Source organism: Entelurus aequoreus, linkage group LG06 (genome assembly GCF_033978785.1).
Source record: "Entelurus aequoreus isolate RoL-2023_Sb linkage group LG06, RoL_Eaeq_v1.1, whole genome shotgun sequence".
Classification (NCBI taxonomy): domain Eukaryota; kingdom Metazoa; phylum Chordata; class Actinopteri; order Syngnathiformes; family Syngnathidae; genus Entelurus; species Entelurus aequoreus.
Genome location: NC_084736.1, coordinates 62703697 through 62718938, shown reverse-complemented (window position 1 = coordinate 62718938; position 15242 = coordinate 62703697). Strand labels below are relative to the sequence as shown.

Genomic DNA, 15242 nt, shown 5'->3' with positions numbered 1-15242 from the left:
AGCCAACACTACAAAACTATAAAATGATATTTCTGAATAGACGATTTGTCTAATATTTTTTATTTCTGACAGCTCAAATACAGTATGTTGACACACACACGGAGGACGGATTCTCTGTCCATTGTTCGTTTTTGGAACACAATCACCTTTTTTCTCACAGTCGTTTGTGTAACTGTGCCGGTTTGCACGTAGAGTTCAGCCTTAAAAAATCATGTAGCGCAAGCTGAAAATTTATATTTGCATCCCCTCCTCCCAGTATTATGGGTGTTCTGATGATCAACCTAAATTATATATACACATGAAGACAGACACAGTTAATGGATTGCACTCCTTATCCTGCAATCCTCTGCACACAAATTTAGTAGATCAGCTTTGCGTGCGCTATCAAGTTTGCACAAGTCTTAGTAAACATTAACCTTTAGTAAATCAGGCCTACTGTATTTTCACTGGAATGGGAAGTCATTCTTCTGGTTAAAATATGTTGTGTGACATACAAGTATATCCATCCATCCATCCATTTTCTACCGCTTGTCCCGTTAGGGCAGGGGTCGGCAACCCGCGGCTCCGGAGCCGCATGCGGCTCTTTGACCACTCTGATGCGGCTCAGCTGCATACTTGCCGACCCCCCGATTTTCCCAGGAGACTTATGGATCTCAGTGCCTCTCCTAGAAAACTCCCAGGGCAAATATAATCCTATTTTCACTCTAATTACTAAATTAAGGGCGTGCCCTAATTGCACTGCAGTAATTGTCCTCTATAGCATTTACAAACAGCGTGCCAGCCCGCCACATGTTGTATGTTGCTTTTACTTGCACAGTAGGAGACAGCAAAGCATACTTAGTCATCAGTCACACAGCTTACACTGACGGTAGCCGTATAAAACAACTTTAACACTGTTACGTTACAAATATGCGCCACACTGTGAACCCACACCAAAAAAGAATGAAAAACACATTTCTGGAGAACATCCGCACCGTAACACAACATAAACACAACACAACCAATACCCAGAATCCCATGCAGCCCTAACTCTCGGTCTAGATTATACACCCCCGCTACCACCAAACCCCCCCACACATCAACCCTCCCCCCCTCCGTGCGTCGGTTGAGCGGAAGAGTTAGGGCTGCATGGGATTCTGGGTATTTGTTGTGTTGTGTTTATGTTATGTTACAGTGCAGATGTTCTCCAGAAATGTGTTTGTCATTCTTTTTTTTTGTGGGTTCAAAGTGTGGCGCATATTTGTAACGTAACAGTGTTAACGTTGTTTTATACGGCTACCGTCAGTGTAAGCTGTGTGGCTGTTGAACTAGTACGCCTTGCTGTCACTTACGTGAGCAAGCTGAAGCTGCATTCTACATGTGGTCGAGCAGGTACACTATTTGGGCAGGCTGTAGAGGGCGCCAAAAGCAGTGCCATCACGCCCTGATATTCGGGAGTCTCCCGGAAATAATGAGGGTTGGCAAGTATGACGCTATCAAGCGCCATTCATTCAAAACTCGCGGGCCGCACTAACATCAAATTTCCATATTAAGGTGCGTGCCGGTGCGTGTGTCTGAGACCCCTGGTTAACATAGCACAAAGCAATTTAAGCTTTGTATGCGGTGTTTTTCATTTTAAATTTTAAAAAATTTTTTGTGGCTCCCATTATTTTCTTTAATTTGTGAAACTTGCCAAAATGGCTCTTTGAGTGGTAAAGGTTGCCGACCCCTGCGTTAGGGGTAGCAAATATTCTTACAGTAAATCGTACCTGATCAAGTTTTGGCATACTTGACACACTGGGATGCATCTGTAATACATGGGAAATTACAAGTTATCAAAGCGTCAACTTGGTGTCTTTTTCTGAAAAGAAGAACTATGTGCAAAAAAAAAAAACATTAATAAACTACAAAAGCACTCACTTATCTCCCAATAGTAAAGAAACATTTTAAAACATCCTCAATCCAGACGGTGATCTGGATCACCCCCAAAATGTAATCAATTGTGCCTTATCCCATTTATGACATTTCCTGAAAGTTCAATTCAAATCTGCCCATGACATACTGTAACTTTTTCAGGGATGTTTCTAACTAAATAACTAACAAACAAATAAATACATTAAAGATCAGCACAAAGATTATATCATCACTAAATCTTGCACTTTAGAGCTCAACTGTGTAAACAATCGCTGCGTCTATACCTGTGTAGATCTCGAGAAGAAGGGATAAACTTCACACATTCTCTCTTGGAGAACGTTTCCTCCATCCACGACTTGCATGACTGCAAAAAAGGAAGGAAGATGTTTTGTTACACTTATACCAGAGCAGCTTACTGTCACATCCATATTTCTGAGAAAAATGCAAAAATATTCCCAATAAAATGTCACCAATGAGCTCATGGCGGCAGCTTAGATCATCAGCTTCATGCACTGTAAAGGTCAGCTTGACTCCTAGTGTTTTTGTCACAATTCTCCCAGTTTCTCAAGGTCTGTGTCTCCTGAGCACCGTTTCCCAGCAACATTTAACAATGGTGTATTGTTGGTCGGAAACATACACACGTCACATCCCCTTCCTGAGATCTGTAAACATGTTTGAGGTTGGTGCCCTCCCAGAGTCACAAACACACACACATGCAAACTCCAAAGGGTATAGTAACAAATCACCAATGTAAAGCCATTTTAATTCCACTGTTGTCCATGAAAATCAATATCAGTCGAAATAACTAACGCATATTAGGGAACATTTAAGACCTAGGTTTCAAACCCAAGGCCGGACAGCATATGGCCTGCGAAAGCCTGTAAATTATGTGTGTCAAAAAAGTACTATATATTTTCTTACTAAATGTATTTGTTCTTTTCATTTTGACAGAAACAAATACATCTATTGCATATATTTTAAATTTCAATATTGTCTTTTAATGCAAAAAATATATTATACATTCCAGCCTTTTTTTTTATTAAAATAGAAATACATTCTTAAATATTTGCTTGATTTCAAAGCAAGTTATTCATCATATTGTACACTATAAAAATGACAAAAGATTTTATGGCAGAAAAAAGCTCAGTCGCCAGTATTTTACCAATAAAAAAATTACAGTGGTATCATGTTTCCATTTATAGTAAAGTAATACACCATGAAAACAACAACCGTAGATTTTGATGTAAAAAAACAAACAGTGGTACCGTTTTTCCAATTTACAGTAATATGCTGTAAAAACCATTGTACATTTATTTTGGTAAAATTCTGGCAACAAAGCTGCCAGTTTTTATGGAGTATTGTTGGCAGTTATTGCAAGTTTTTTAAAAAGGCTTTATGGGTGCATTAGAGTACTCCCATTAGTTGCATTGTTAGCCACATCGTACTCGCTTTATATTACAATTAAGAATGCATAAAAAAAGAAAGACATATGCGTTCTTGTCTTATATAAGGGTTGTGAAAGACAGGCCAAATTTCCACAAAAAACAGTGCATTTCCCTTTTAATTAAAGTGAGTTTGGTACCCGTGATTTAGGACATCAGCAAAAAAACAATTCTGCATGAGCGACCCATTATGTTTCCTTTATACCAAACAATAAGGCCCCATTTCCACAAACACTAAACATCAAGATGTGTTCACATGAAAATAAAGGTTTGGGAAGAGGAACATAACACAACACACACCATGTTTGTCAAATCTAGTAAACACACACTTTTAAGAAATAATAAAAATTGTACATTTTAGCTTTGTGATAAATCGTATAATAATACATCATCCAATCCCCATTAAAGTCAACAAGGAATATTAGATTACACCAGTGATTCTCAAACTGTGGTACAGGCACCACTACTGATATGTGGGCTCGATCTAGTGGTAGGCCAAAGAATCCATCCATCCATCCATACATGTTCTACCGCTCGCCCCTTTTGGGGATGCGGGGGGTGCTGGAGCCTATCTCAGCTGCATTCGGGCGGTAGGCGGGGTACACCCTGGACAAGTCACCACCTCATCACAGGGCCAACACAGATAGACAGACAATTTAGTGTTGCCAATCAACCTATCCCCAGGTGCATGTCTATGGAGGTGGGAGGAAGTCGGAGTACCCGGAGGGAACCCACGCAGTCACGGGGAGAACATGCAAACTCTACACAGAGAGACCTCGAGCCCGGGGATCGAACCCAGAACCTTCGTATTATGAGACACATGCACTAAACCCTGTACCACCGTGCTGCCACACCAAAGAATCACTTAATCAAATGTTGTACGGTAATGTAAAAGTTGTATTTTCCTATATACAAAAACAGTGTTGCTGTTCAAACTGTGTGTAATGTTACAATATGCTTGCTAAATAAAACCTCTGCTTTGTTATTAATGAATACTTAGGCTTACTACGGTCTCTCTCTCTCTCTAGGTCGTCCTCAGACGAGCCTTCCATCGTTGCTTCCAGTCATCCCGATTCTCCATATATTTGGCCAGTTCCTTGGTACTCTGAGCTCCTGCATCCTTCTTGAGTATGTCCACGTATGTTAGTGTTGGACGTCCTCTTGACCGATGCCCATGTGTTGGTTCCCACAGCACCAATTTTCTGGCTGGCAGCTCCTGATGCCTTTGGCAGTGTCCTGCTAGTCTCATTCTCCTTACAGCAATCTTCTCGCTCACCCTTGGTATTCCCTTGTAGAGGATTCTGTTGGTTACGTGCGCACTCTTGTTGATGTTATGCACTGCACGCAGCATCCTGGTGTAGCAACCATCCAGAGACCTCTCCAGGGTTGGCTTCAGGGTCCAGCATTCGCTGCCATAAAGGAGAACGGACTCAACTGTGGCGTAGAAGAAGCTGAGTTTGATTTGGCGGGGGAGGTTGGAGTTCCATACACTGGTCATGCCGTTCAGGGCCCTCCATGCAAGTGCCTTCCTCACTTTTAAATCTTGCTCAGTTGAGTTGAGCCATCCGCCCAGGTATTTGAAGCCCTCAACTTCTTTCAGCACAGTGCCTCCTGCTGTTATCAGAGGTTGATGTTCTGGTGGAACATTGTAGGTCATGACCTCAGTTTTCTTGGCATTTAGCCTAAGGCCAACCGTGGCGCACTCTAACCCTACCTTGTGTAGGAGTTCTTGTGCTTGTTCCACGTTGTTGGAGAGCAGACTGATGTCATCTGCATAGTCAAGGTCTGTCAGGACCACTGCCGGTTGTCGACTCGACTTCCTTGGTGTCAGCGTGAAGCCAAGTTCCTGCTCTCGCCCATTTATTGCCTTCCTCAGCGCATGATTAAGGACTATGATGAAGAGGAGGGGGGCTAGTGTATCCCCTTGTATAACTCCAGCCAGGATTTCAAACTCCTCGCTGTTGCCATCTGGGGTCACCACCCTGGCCCTTGTTCCTGCGTACATGGACTCTATTGCTCGGAGTAGGTTCGGAGGAATACTGTATGCCTTCCAGATCTTCACCATCGTGCCTCGATGTATCGAGTCAAATGCCTTTTTGAAGTCTATGAAGCATAGGACTGCAGTCAGGTTGTCCTTCCTCACCTCCTCAGTCAATCTCCTAAGTGCCAAGATCTGGGCTGTAGTTGTTCGTCCTTCTCGAAAGCCGTTCTGATTTACTCTCAGGTGAGGGTCGATTGCATGCCGGACCCTGTTTAGGATCATGCGGTTGTAGACTTTCGCAGTGATACAGGTCAAGCTGATGCCTCGGTAGTTGTCTGGCTTCGAGAGGTCTCAGGATTTGGGCACTGGCACGATGTTTGATAGAGACCACATATCAGGCAGCCGATTGTGCAGCAGAGCAAGGTTGCAGAACTCTAGAATGATGTCATCGACTACGGTACTGTATTATAATGTTGGTCATTTGGTGGTACTTGAAGTGTTTTCTGAAGTGGTACTTGGTGGAAAAAAGTCTGAGAACCACTGGATTAGACCAAAGTGCAGACTTTTATCAAATACACATTTACTATGCATTTATATACTAACATTGGATTATTTCTACTCATTTTTGAACATGTTGTAAAGAGAAATGTAAATACTGTATGTAAACTAGATGATCAGTGTTGGCGCTAGGAATCTTCAAAAGGGGGTCCCAGGGACCCCATCAAGTCATAAAAATGGGGTCCCACAGTAAATTTATGGGGTCCCACTTTTTTGTTACCGTTTTGAAAACAAATGATAAATGTATGTTATATCTCACATTGTATATTGTGTTTTGGAAAAAGGTTGTCATAAACGTTACTTGATTCATTAAAAAAATAACACAAAAGAAAACAAATGCAGTATTTGTGATCGTTTAAACTTTCGGTCAGGTGGGTGAGCTCAACCTTATAGTCCGGAAAATACGGTAAACAAAACGCCGGCGGAAAGCGGAAATCGGTTAAAAAAAAATGTTTGCGTCCTTTCTAATTTCAATGCGTAAAAAGACACAAAAAGTGCGTTAAAGCCAACACTGATGATGTATCACTTGTGATTGAATACACGTTCAAAGTACATTTCAACCAAACTAAACCAATATCATGAAAAAGGATTGGGGCCAACGTTGAAAAGAGAAAATGTTGAAATATTGAATGTTTGAATAGTTAAAGTTAAAGTTTCAATGATTGTCACACACACACTAGTTGCGGTGAAATTACCCTCTGCATTTGACCCATCCCCATGTTCACCCCCTAGGAGGTGAGGGGAGCAGTGAGCAGCAGCGGTGGCCGCGCCCGGGAATCATTTTGGTGATTTAAACCCCAATTCCAACCCTTGATGCTGAGTGCCAAGCAGGGAGGTAATGGGTCCGATTGTTATAGTATTTGAACTCACAACCTACCGATCTCAGGGCGGACACTCTAACCACAAGGCCACTGAGCTGAATAGGATAGTTTTAGCATGTTTAATTAAAAATAAATAAATGTGATAAATATATTTTTCACAATTTCTTTGTGGTTTTCAGCAGAAAAAAAGAGTAGGACACACCTGGTTAAATCTATTTAATCAAGATGACCAATATGCATATTGATAGTTACTTTTGACAGAATTAACATCATAGCATCTAGTAAAATGGTGCCTACAAATGACATTTACTTGGTTGGTAGGTTAGTAGCTAACATAACATTATAATAATATTAGTAATAATAATAATCATGATAATGAGATAAAATGTTTGCTAACATTAGCTATTAGCTAGCTAAAAGGCAATTAAACAGCAACAAGTTTTAATAGGTTGATTGGCAACACTAAAATTGGCCCTAGTGTGTGAATGTTAGTGTGAATGCCCTGCGATGAGGTGGCGACTTGTCCAGGGTGTACCCCGCCTTCCGCCCGATTGTAGCTGGGATGGGCTCCAGCGCCCCCCGCGACCCCAAAGGGATTAAGCGGTAGGAAATGGATGGATGTATGGAAGTTTCAGAAATCAATTCACAAACTACAATATTTATATGATTGCACAAGGTAAGTTAATGATAATAAAGAACTTACCATGGCTAGAAGAAGGCTTTAGGTTGAGATATGTTTGTTTAAGTAGGACGGGTGGCCGAGAAAAGTAAAGCTTTATCAGCCATTAGAAGTCCAAAGGGTAATGACTTTTTCAAGACTAATAGAAGAGTCCCGCCTACAAAACACTTATCTTTCTTCCTGCTAACTTCTCACCATGCTCTTACAACATACTTTATTATCTACAGAGTAATAATAATAACATAAAATAATCAGTAATCACGGAGAAGGCATCAGATTAGTTGTGTTCCTAATGATGTTAAATTCGGACATACAGCAGTGTTGCCAGAAGGGAAAACACAAATTATCGTACCAGGAGGTTAAAATTAACGTTGTTCGAGAAAAGAATTAAGTATCATACATACCAGTTGCTACAGTAAAACATTACCACTAACCGTGATTAATATAACTACACTGTACAGTATAATGCAGTTTTTCTTTTAAATAAACTAACAAAAATGTTGGAAAACAACTGGCAACATTGGCTATATGGCGCCTCCGTCTGGTTGTGAAGAAGCTCGTGGGAATTAACAACAACGTTGCCAGACGATGATTATCGAGAAGTTGATGATCGACGACTAGATGATTATCGTATTTGTATAATAATTTCACCCTCTATATGGTTAATAATAATAAAAAATAATAATATAATGTGCGATTATTTGACCCCTTCAATACAAGTATATTAGCAAAAACAAACAAGATATGCAGTATGTTGCACCGCGCCGAATGATGTTGTGCATTATCTCTGGTGCGACTTTGCATGCAGTCAGGTGGGGGAGCTGTTCCATCATTTACAGATTTGTTCCCAACAGTGCTTATATATATATATATATATATATATATATATATACATACACATGTATATATATATATACATACACATGTATATATATATACATACACATGTATATATATATATACATACACATGTATATATATATATATATATATATATATATATATATATATATATATATATATATATATATATATATATATATATACATGTGTATGTATATATATATATACATGTGTATGTATATATATATACATGTGTATGTATATATATATATACATGTGTATGTATATATATATATATATATATATACACACATACATATATATATATATATATATATATATATATATATATATATATATATATATATACACACATGTATATATATATAAATAATATATAATATATATATATACATATACATATATATACCCATACATACATATATATATATATATAAAGATACATATGTATAAAATATATAAATATATACATACACACACCTATCTACACACACGTTCACATGCACACGCACACACAAACATACATAATATATATATAATATATATATAACAATAAATAATGTAATATATATATAATATATATATTATGTATGTATGTGTGTGTGTGTGTAGATAGGTGTGTATATATTTATATATATTATACATATATGTATGTATCTTTATATTCATGTGTGTATATATACATATGTATATATGCATATACATTTATGTATATATATAAGTATATATATATATATATATATATATATACAGTATATATATATGTATGAATATATGCCTATACATTTATGTATATATAAGTATATATGTATATATATATATATGTATACAGTATATGTGTGTGCATGTGAACGTGTGTGTGTATATAATAATGGTCATCATCAATATGTCATCATCGGACTCGATGGACAACCATAAACAAGTAAGCAAGTATATAATAATAATAATAATAATACCTGGGATTTATATAGCGCTTTTCTAAGTACCCAAAGTCGCTTTACATGTTAAAAACCCATCATTCATTCACACCTGGTGGTGGTAAGCTACTTTCGTAGCCACAGCTGCCCTGGGGTAGACTGACGGAAGCGTGGCTGCCAATTTGCGCCTACGGCCCCTCCGACCACCACCTATCATTCATTCATCATTCATTCACCGTTGTGAGCGGCACCGGGGGCAAGGGTGAAGTGTCCTGCCCAAGGACACAACGGCATGGTAAGAGGCGGGGAGCGAACCTGCAACCCTCAGGTTTCTGACACGGGCGCTCTACCCACTAGGCCATGCCGCCCCATTTATATGTATGTATATATTTATATTATACTGTATATATGTATCTTTATATATATATATATATGTATGTATGTATGTATGTATGCATATACATTTGTGTTTATATATGTGTGTGTGTATATATATATATATATATACACACACATACATATATATATATATATATATATATACATGTGTATGTATACATATATATATATATATATATATATATATATATATATATATATATACATATATATATATACATATATATATATATATATATATACATATATATATATATATATATATATATATATATATATATATATATATATATATATATATGTATATATATATATATATATGTATATATATATATATATATATATATATATATATATATATATATATATATATATATATATGTATATATATATATATATATGTATATATATATATATATATATATATATATATATATATATATATATATATATATATATATATATATATATATATATATATATATATATTCCCTTGTCATCCGTGGTGGAGGAATTCAAGGTAGCAAAGTGCAGAGTCTTAATGACATACAGAGACTCCCAGGACGAACAAGTCAGACACGCAGGCGTCACTACAAGATCAGGACGCAAGTGGGCAGCTGACACGTCTGTTGCACAAGCTGAAAGCATGTTGAGGCTACGTGACATCATAGGAACGCCATGCACAGGAAGACAAGGTCTTGGAACTTCCCATGTCCAACAGTGGAGTAAGGCAGAACCCAGAGAAAGAAGAGCTATGATCCAGGAGGAAGTACGGAACCTGGAAGAGGAAGGTCGGAAATCCAGAGCAGTGGAACTAGCGTCCCAGGGAGCCTGGACCAAATGGGACCTCCCCAAGAGAAAGATCACGTGGGCGGATCTATGGAAGCTGGAACCATTCCGCATCTCTTTCTTGCTGAGATCAGTGTATGACACACTCCCGACTCCAACAAACTTGCACAGATGGGGCATGAGAGAGGATCCACTATGCAAGCTTTGCGGACAGAAGGGTACCATGGCGCACATCCTGTCAGGGTGTAAAACAGCACTCACCCAAGGGAGATACAGATGGCGTCATGACAAGGTGCTCATGACACTGGCTAACACCCTGGAGCAGCAGAGATGCAAGAAACAGCAACCACAAGGGAGAACAACATCAATCCAGTTTGTGAGGGAGGGAGAAAAGCCACCAACCACAGCAACATCAAGGAAGAGCCTATTGCAAATGGCCCGTTCTTGGGACATGAAGGTAGACCTGGGAGGAAGGCTTCAGTTCCCCCATGTTGTCCAGACAACCCTGAGACCGGATGTGGTGCTGTGGTCTGAAGAGGCAAAGAAGATCATTCTCATAGAACTCACAGTCCCATGGGAAGAAGGGTGCGACCAAGCCTTCGAAAGGAAAAGTGCCAAATACCAGGACCTTTTGAATGACTGCAGGGGAAAAGGATGGCAGGCATGGTTGTTCCCGGTCGAGGTCGGCTGCAGAGGATTCCCTGCCCAGTCGGTATGGAGAATGCTCACAGCCTTGGGAATAACAGGGAAGGAGAGAAAGACAGCAGCTAGCAGGATGGGGGAGGCAGCAGAGAGAGCCTCTTGCTGGTTATGGAGCAGGAGAGACGAGATGAGCTGGAAGCCAGGAGGAGGAGATAGGCAGTGACTTGGCCACCACTGCCGGCCCACCAGCGGTAGGGTGTTATGGTTCAGGGTCGAAACACCCAATGACCGCTGGATACCATCTGATGATATCAAGTCCTCCTGGCCAAGGCTCCATTCACCTAAGGTGAATGAAGAGGAAAGCATCTCCGGATGTAATATAATCATAGATTTCTGGGAAACCAGTGACTTCCAGGAAAGCCTGGATGGCAACCGAGGAAGTTCGGTGACTCTGGAAAGACAGATGACCTCCAGGAAAGACTGGCGTGGGTGGATGAGGCCAGCAACCTCATGCACAGCACTCGCGAGAGGGCACCAACCCAAGCTACGGAAATTCACAATGAGCAATACCCCCAGAGTCGCCCGAGAGGGGGGGAGGATGAGAGACTCAACGGGACGGACACAACGGTAACGGCCAGGAATGGATCACGGACAAAGAGACGGCTCACCCAAACAACAATAACTGGAGAGGTATTGGAGGTAAAGTGTCATTGCGGAAAGACCTGCAAAAACACAAGAGGGCTTAAAATACACCAAGCCAGGACCACATGTGGAAAAGGGGGGACACAGGTGCAGCGCACAGCGGTAGCACCTGGTGAGACGCAGGAGAGCTCCAGGCAGGAAGCGCCCCACAGCACTGGAGATCTCTCAGCACCTGGGCCACCTCAAGACCTCAGGCGGGATCCACCCCATACCTCTGCAGAGAGCCAAACCCACCCTGCGAGAGAAAGAATTAAGTGGCCTAAGATGAGTGACACCAAAGAATGGAACCAACTAGATGAAGACCTCGACAAAGTGCTAGAAGCCACACTAGCAGGAACAGCTGAACAGAAAGTCAATACACTCACAACAATAACGTACAATCTGGCAAGGGAGCGTTTTGGGATGGAGGACAAGAAGGGTAACACCAAAATGGCGCATCAGCCAAGCAGAAGAGAAAGAGAAATCCATCGCCTAAGGAAGGAAATTAAAACTCTAAACAAACAGTTCAAAAGAGCCACAGTCGAGGAAAGGGAAGGCATCAAGGATCTGACAAGGCAACTCCGGGAACGTCTTTGTAGACTCCGTAGAGCAGAAAGCATTCGGAAGAGGAGGAAGGAGAGGGAGAACAGAAGAGCACAGTTCACCAAAGACCCTTTCAGATTCACCAGGAAACTACTGGGTGAAGCAAAATCCGGAATGCTGACCAGCTCGAGGGAAGATGTGGAGGCGTTCTTAAGGGAAACCCACAATGACACCTGCAAAAACCAGGCCCTGGGTGCCAACCATAACGTCGACAGCTTGGAAAAACCAAGAAAGGAGCTCAACATCAGTGAACCATCCTGGAAGGAAATCCAAGAGGTGGTGAAAAAGGCCAGAACAGGATCTGCCCCCGGCCCCAGTGGTATACCCTATAAGGTGTATAAGAAATGCCCGATGCTCCTTCGGAGGCTGTGGATGCTGTTCCGGAGGATCTGGAAAAAGGGCACCATTCCATCATGCTGGAAGAGGGCAGAAGGCTGTTTTGTGCCAAAGGAAGAGAACTCCTCAACCATAAATCAATTCCGTACAATATCACTTCTAAACGTAGAAGGCAAAATCTTCTTTTCTGTACTGGCAAAAAGGATGACCTTATACATGACGGAGAACGGATATGTTGACACCTCTATCCAGAAAGGTGGAATTCCAGGCTTCTCTGGATGCCTGGAACACACCGGAGTTCTCAGTCAGATGATCCGGGAGGCCAAAGCAAGCAAAGGCAACCTGACTGTTGTCTGGCTCGATCTGGCTAACGCCTACGGAGCAATCCCTCACACCCTCATTCACACTGCACTAAACCATTACCACATCCCTCTGCACATCAAGGGAATGATAACCAGCTACTTTGGAGGCATCCAGATACGGTTCAAAACAGCCAATTTCACAACTCAGTGGCAAAACCTGGAAAAGGGAATCGTAACTGGATGCACAATCTCCCCCATCCTCTTCATCATGGGTATGAACCTCCTCATAACAGCTGCTGGGAAAGAAGCCAGAGGACCAGCAATGGAATCAGGCATTCGACAACCCCCAATAAGAGGTTACATGGACGATCTCACCGTGACGACCACAACCCATGTGGAGGCGAGATGGGTGCTAACAGTTCTGGACCACATGGCAACATGGTCCAGAATGAAGTTTAAGCCCAAAAAATCAAGGAGCATGGTTATCCGGAAAGGTAAACTGACGAACAGGTTCAAGCTGCAAGTGCAAGGAGAAGTGATTCCATCGATTGAGGAGAACCCTATAAAGTGCCTTGGAAAGTGGTTTGACAGCTCACTTACTGACAGGAACAACATCACCAGTACAGAGAAGCAGACAGAGGAGTGGCTGAGGAGGATTGAAAAATCAGGACTCCCTGGTAAATTCAAAATATGGCTCTACCAACATGGACTGTTACCAAGACTCATGTGGCTGTTGACGGTGTATGACATCCCTATGACATGCGTAGAAGGAGTGGAGAGAAAGGTCAATAAGTACCTCAGAAAATGGCTGGGAATCCCTCCAAGCTTCACATCAGTAGGCCTCTACATAAGATCAGGACAGCTCCAGCTTCCCTTGTCATCCGTGGTGGAGGAATTCAAGGTAGCAAAGTGCAGAGTCTTAATGACATACAGAGACTCCCAGGACGAACAAGTCAGACACGCAGGCGTCACTACAAGATCAGGACGCAAGTGGGCAGCTGACACGTCTGTTGCACAAGCTGAAAGCATGTTGAGGCTACGTGACATCATAGGAACGCCATGCACAGGAAGACAAGGTCTTGGAACTTCCCATGTCCAACAGTGGAGTAAGGCAGAACCCAGAGAAAGAAGAGCTATGATCCAGGAGGAAGTACGGAACCTGGAAGAGGAAGGTCGGAAATCCAGAGCAGTGGAACTAGCGTCCCAGGGAGCCTGGACCAAATGGGACCTCCCCAAGAGAAAGATCACGTGGGCGGATCTATGGAAGCTGGAACCATTCCGCATCTCTTTCTTGCTGAGATCAGTGTATGACACACTCCCGACTCCAACAAACTTGCACAGATGGGGCATGAGAGAGGATCCACTATGCAAGCTTTGCGGACAGAAGGGTACCATGGCGCACATCCTGTCAGGGTGTAAAACAGCACTCACCCAAGGGAGATACAGATGGCGTCATGACAAGGTGCTCATGACACTGGCTAACACCCTGGAGCAGCAGAGATGCAAGAAACAGCAACCACAAGGGAGAACAACATCAATCCAGTTTGTGAGGGAGGGAGAAAAGCCACCAACCACAGCAACATCAAGGAAGAGCCTATTGCAAATGGCCCGTTCTTGGGACATGAAGGTAGACCTGGGAGGAAGGCTTCAGTTCCCCCATGTTGTCCAGACAACCCTGAGACCGGATGTGGTGCTGTGGTCTGAAGAGGCAAAGAAGATCATTCTCATAGAACTCACAGTCCCATGGGAAGAAGGGTGCGACCAAGCCTTCGAAAGGAAAAGTGCCAAATACCAGGACCTTTTGAATGACTGCAGGGGAAAAGGATGGCAGGCATGGTTGTTCCCGGTCGAGGTCGGCTGCAGAGGATTCCCTGCCCAGTCGGTATGGAGAATGCTCACAGCCTTGGGAATAACAGGGAAGGAGAGAAAGACAGCAGCTAGCAGGATGGGGGAGGCAGCAGAGAGAGCCTCTTGCTGGTTATGGAGCAGGAGAGACGAGATGAGCTGGAAGCCAGGAGGAGGAGATAGGCAGTGACTTGGCCACCACTGCCGGCCCACCAGCGGTAGGGTGTTATGGTTCAGGGTCGAAACACCCAATGACCGCTGGATACCATCTGATGATATCAAGTCCTCCTGGCCAAGGCTCCATTCACCTAAGGTGAATGAAGAGGAAAGCATCTCCGGATGTAATATAATCATATATATATACATATATATATATATATATATATATATATATATATATATATATATAGCACACACGTATATTTCATATCCGTCATGAGCGAACTATTGTTATACTTTCCTCACAGGACAGTATTCCCACCAGGCGCTG

At 41.8% G+C, this 15242-nt stretch overlaps 1 protein-coding gene across 4 annotated transcripts in view; it reads right to left on the bottom strand.

Annotated features, from left to right (window-relative positions):
• The window catches only part of trpm6 (transient receptor potential cation channel, subfamily M, member 6), a 39250-nt gene extending 31573 nt beyond the window's left edge, over positions 1-7677 (bottom strand). For 3 of the 4 annotated variants that reach the window (XR_009826574.1, XM_062051182.1, XM_062051184.1), the window contains exons 1-3: positions 2364-2459; positions 2178-2257; positions 1749-1787 (exon numbers count right to left, since the gene is read on the bottom strand). Coding sequence is in view for 3 of the 4 variants with exons in the window: in XM_062051182.1 (XP_061907166.1) it covers positions 1749-1787; positions 2178-2257; positions 2364-2375 (131 nt within the window). In the remaining variant the exon portion in view is untranslated. Of the gene's footprint in view, positions 1-1748; positions 1788-2177; positions 2258-2363; positions 2460-7398 lie in introns of those variants that run through there. The other variant, XM_062051183.1, reaches the window with a different exon arrangement.
• Positions 7678-15242: the final 7565 nt, after the last annotated feature.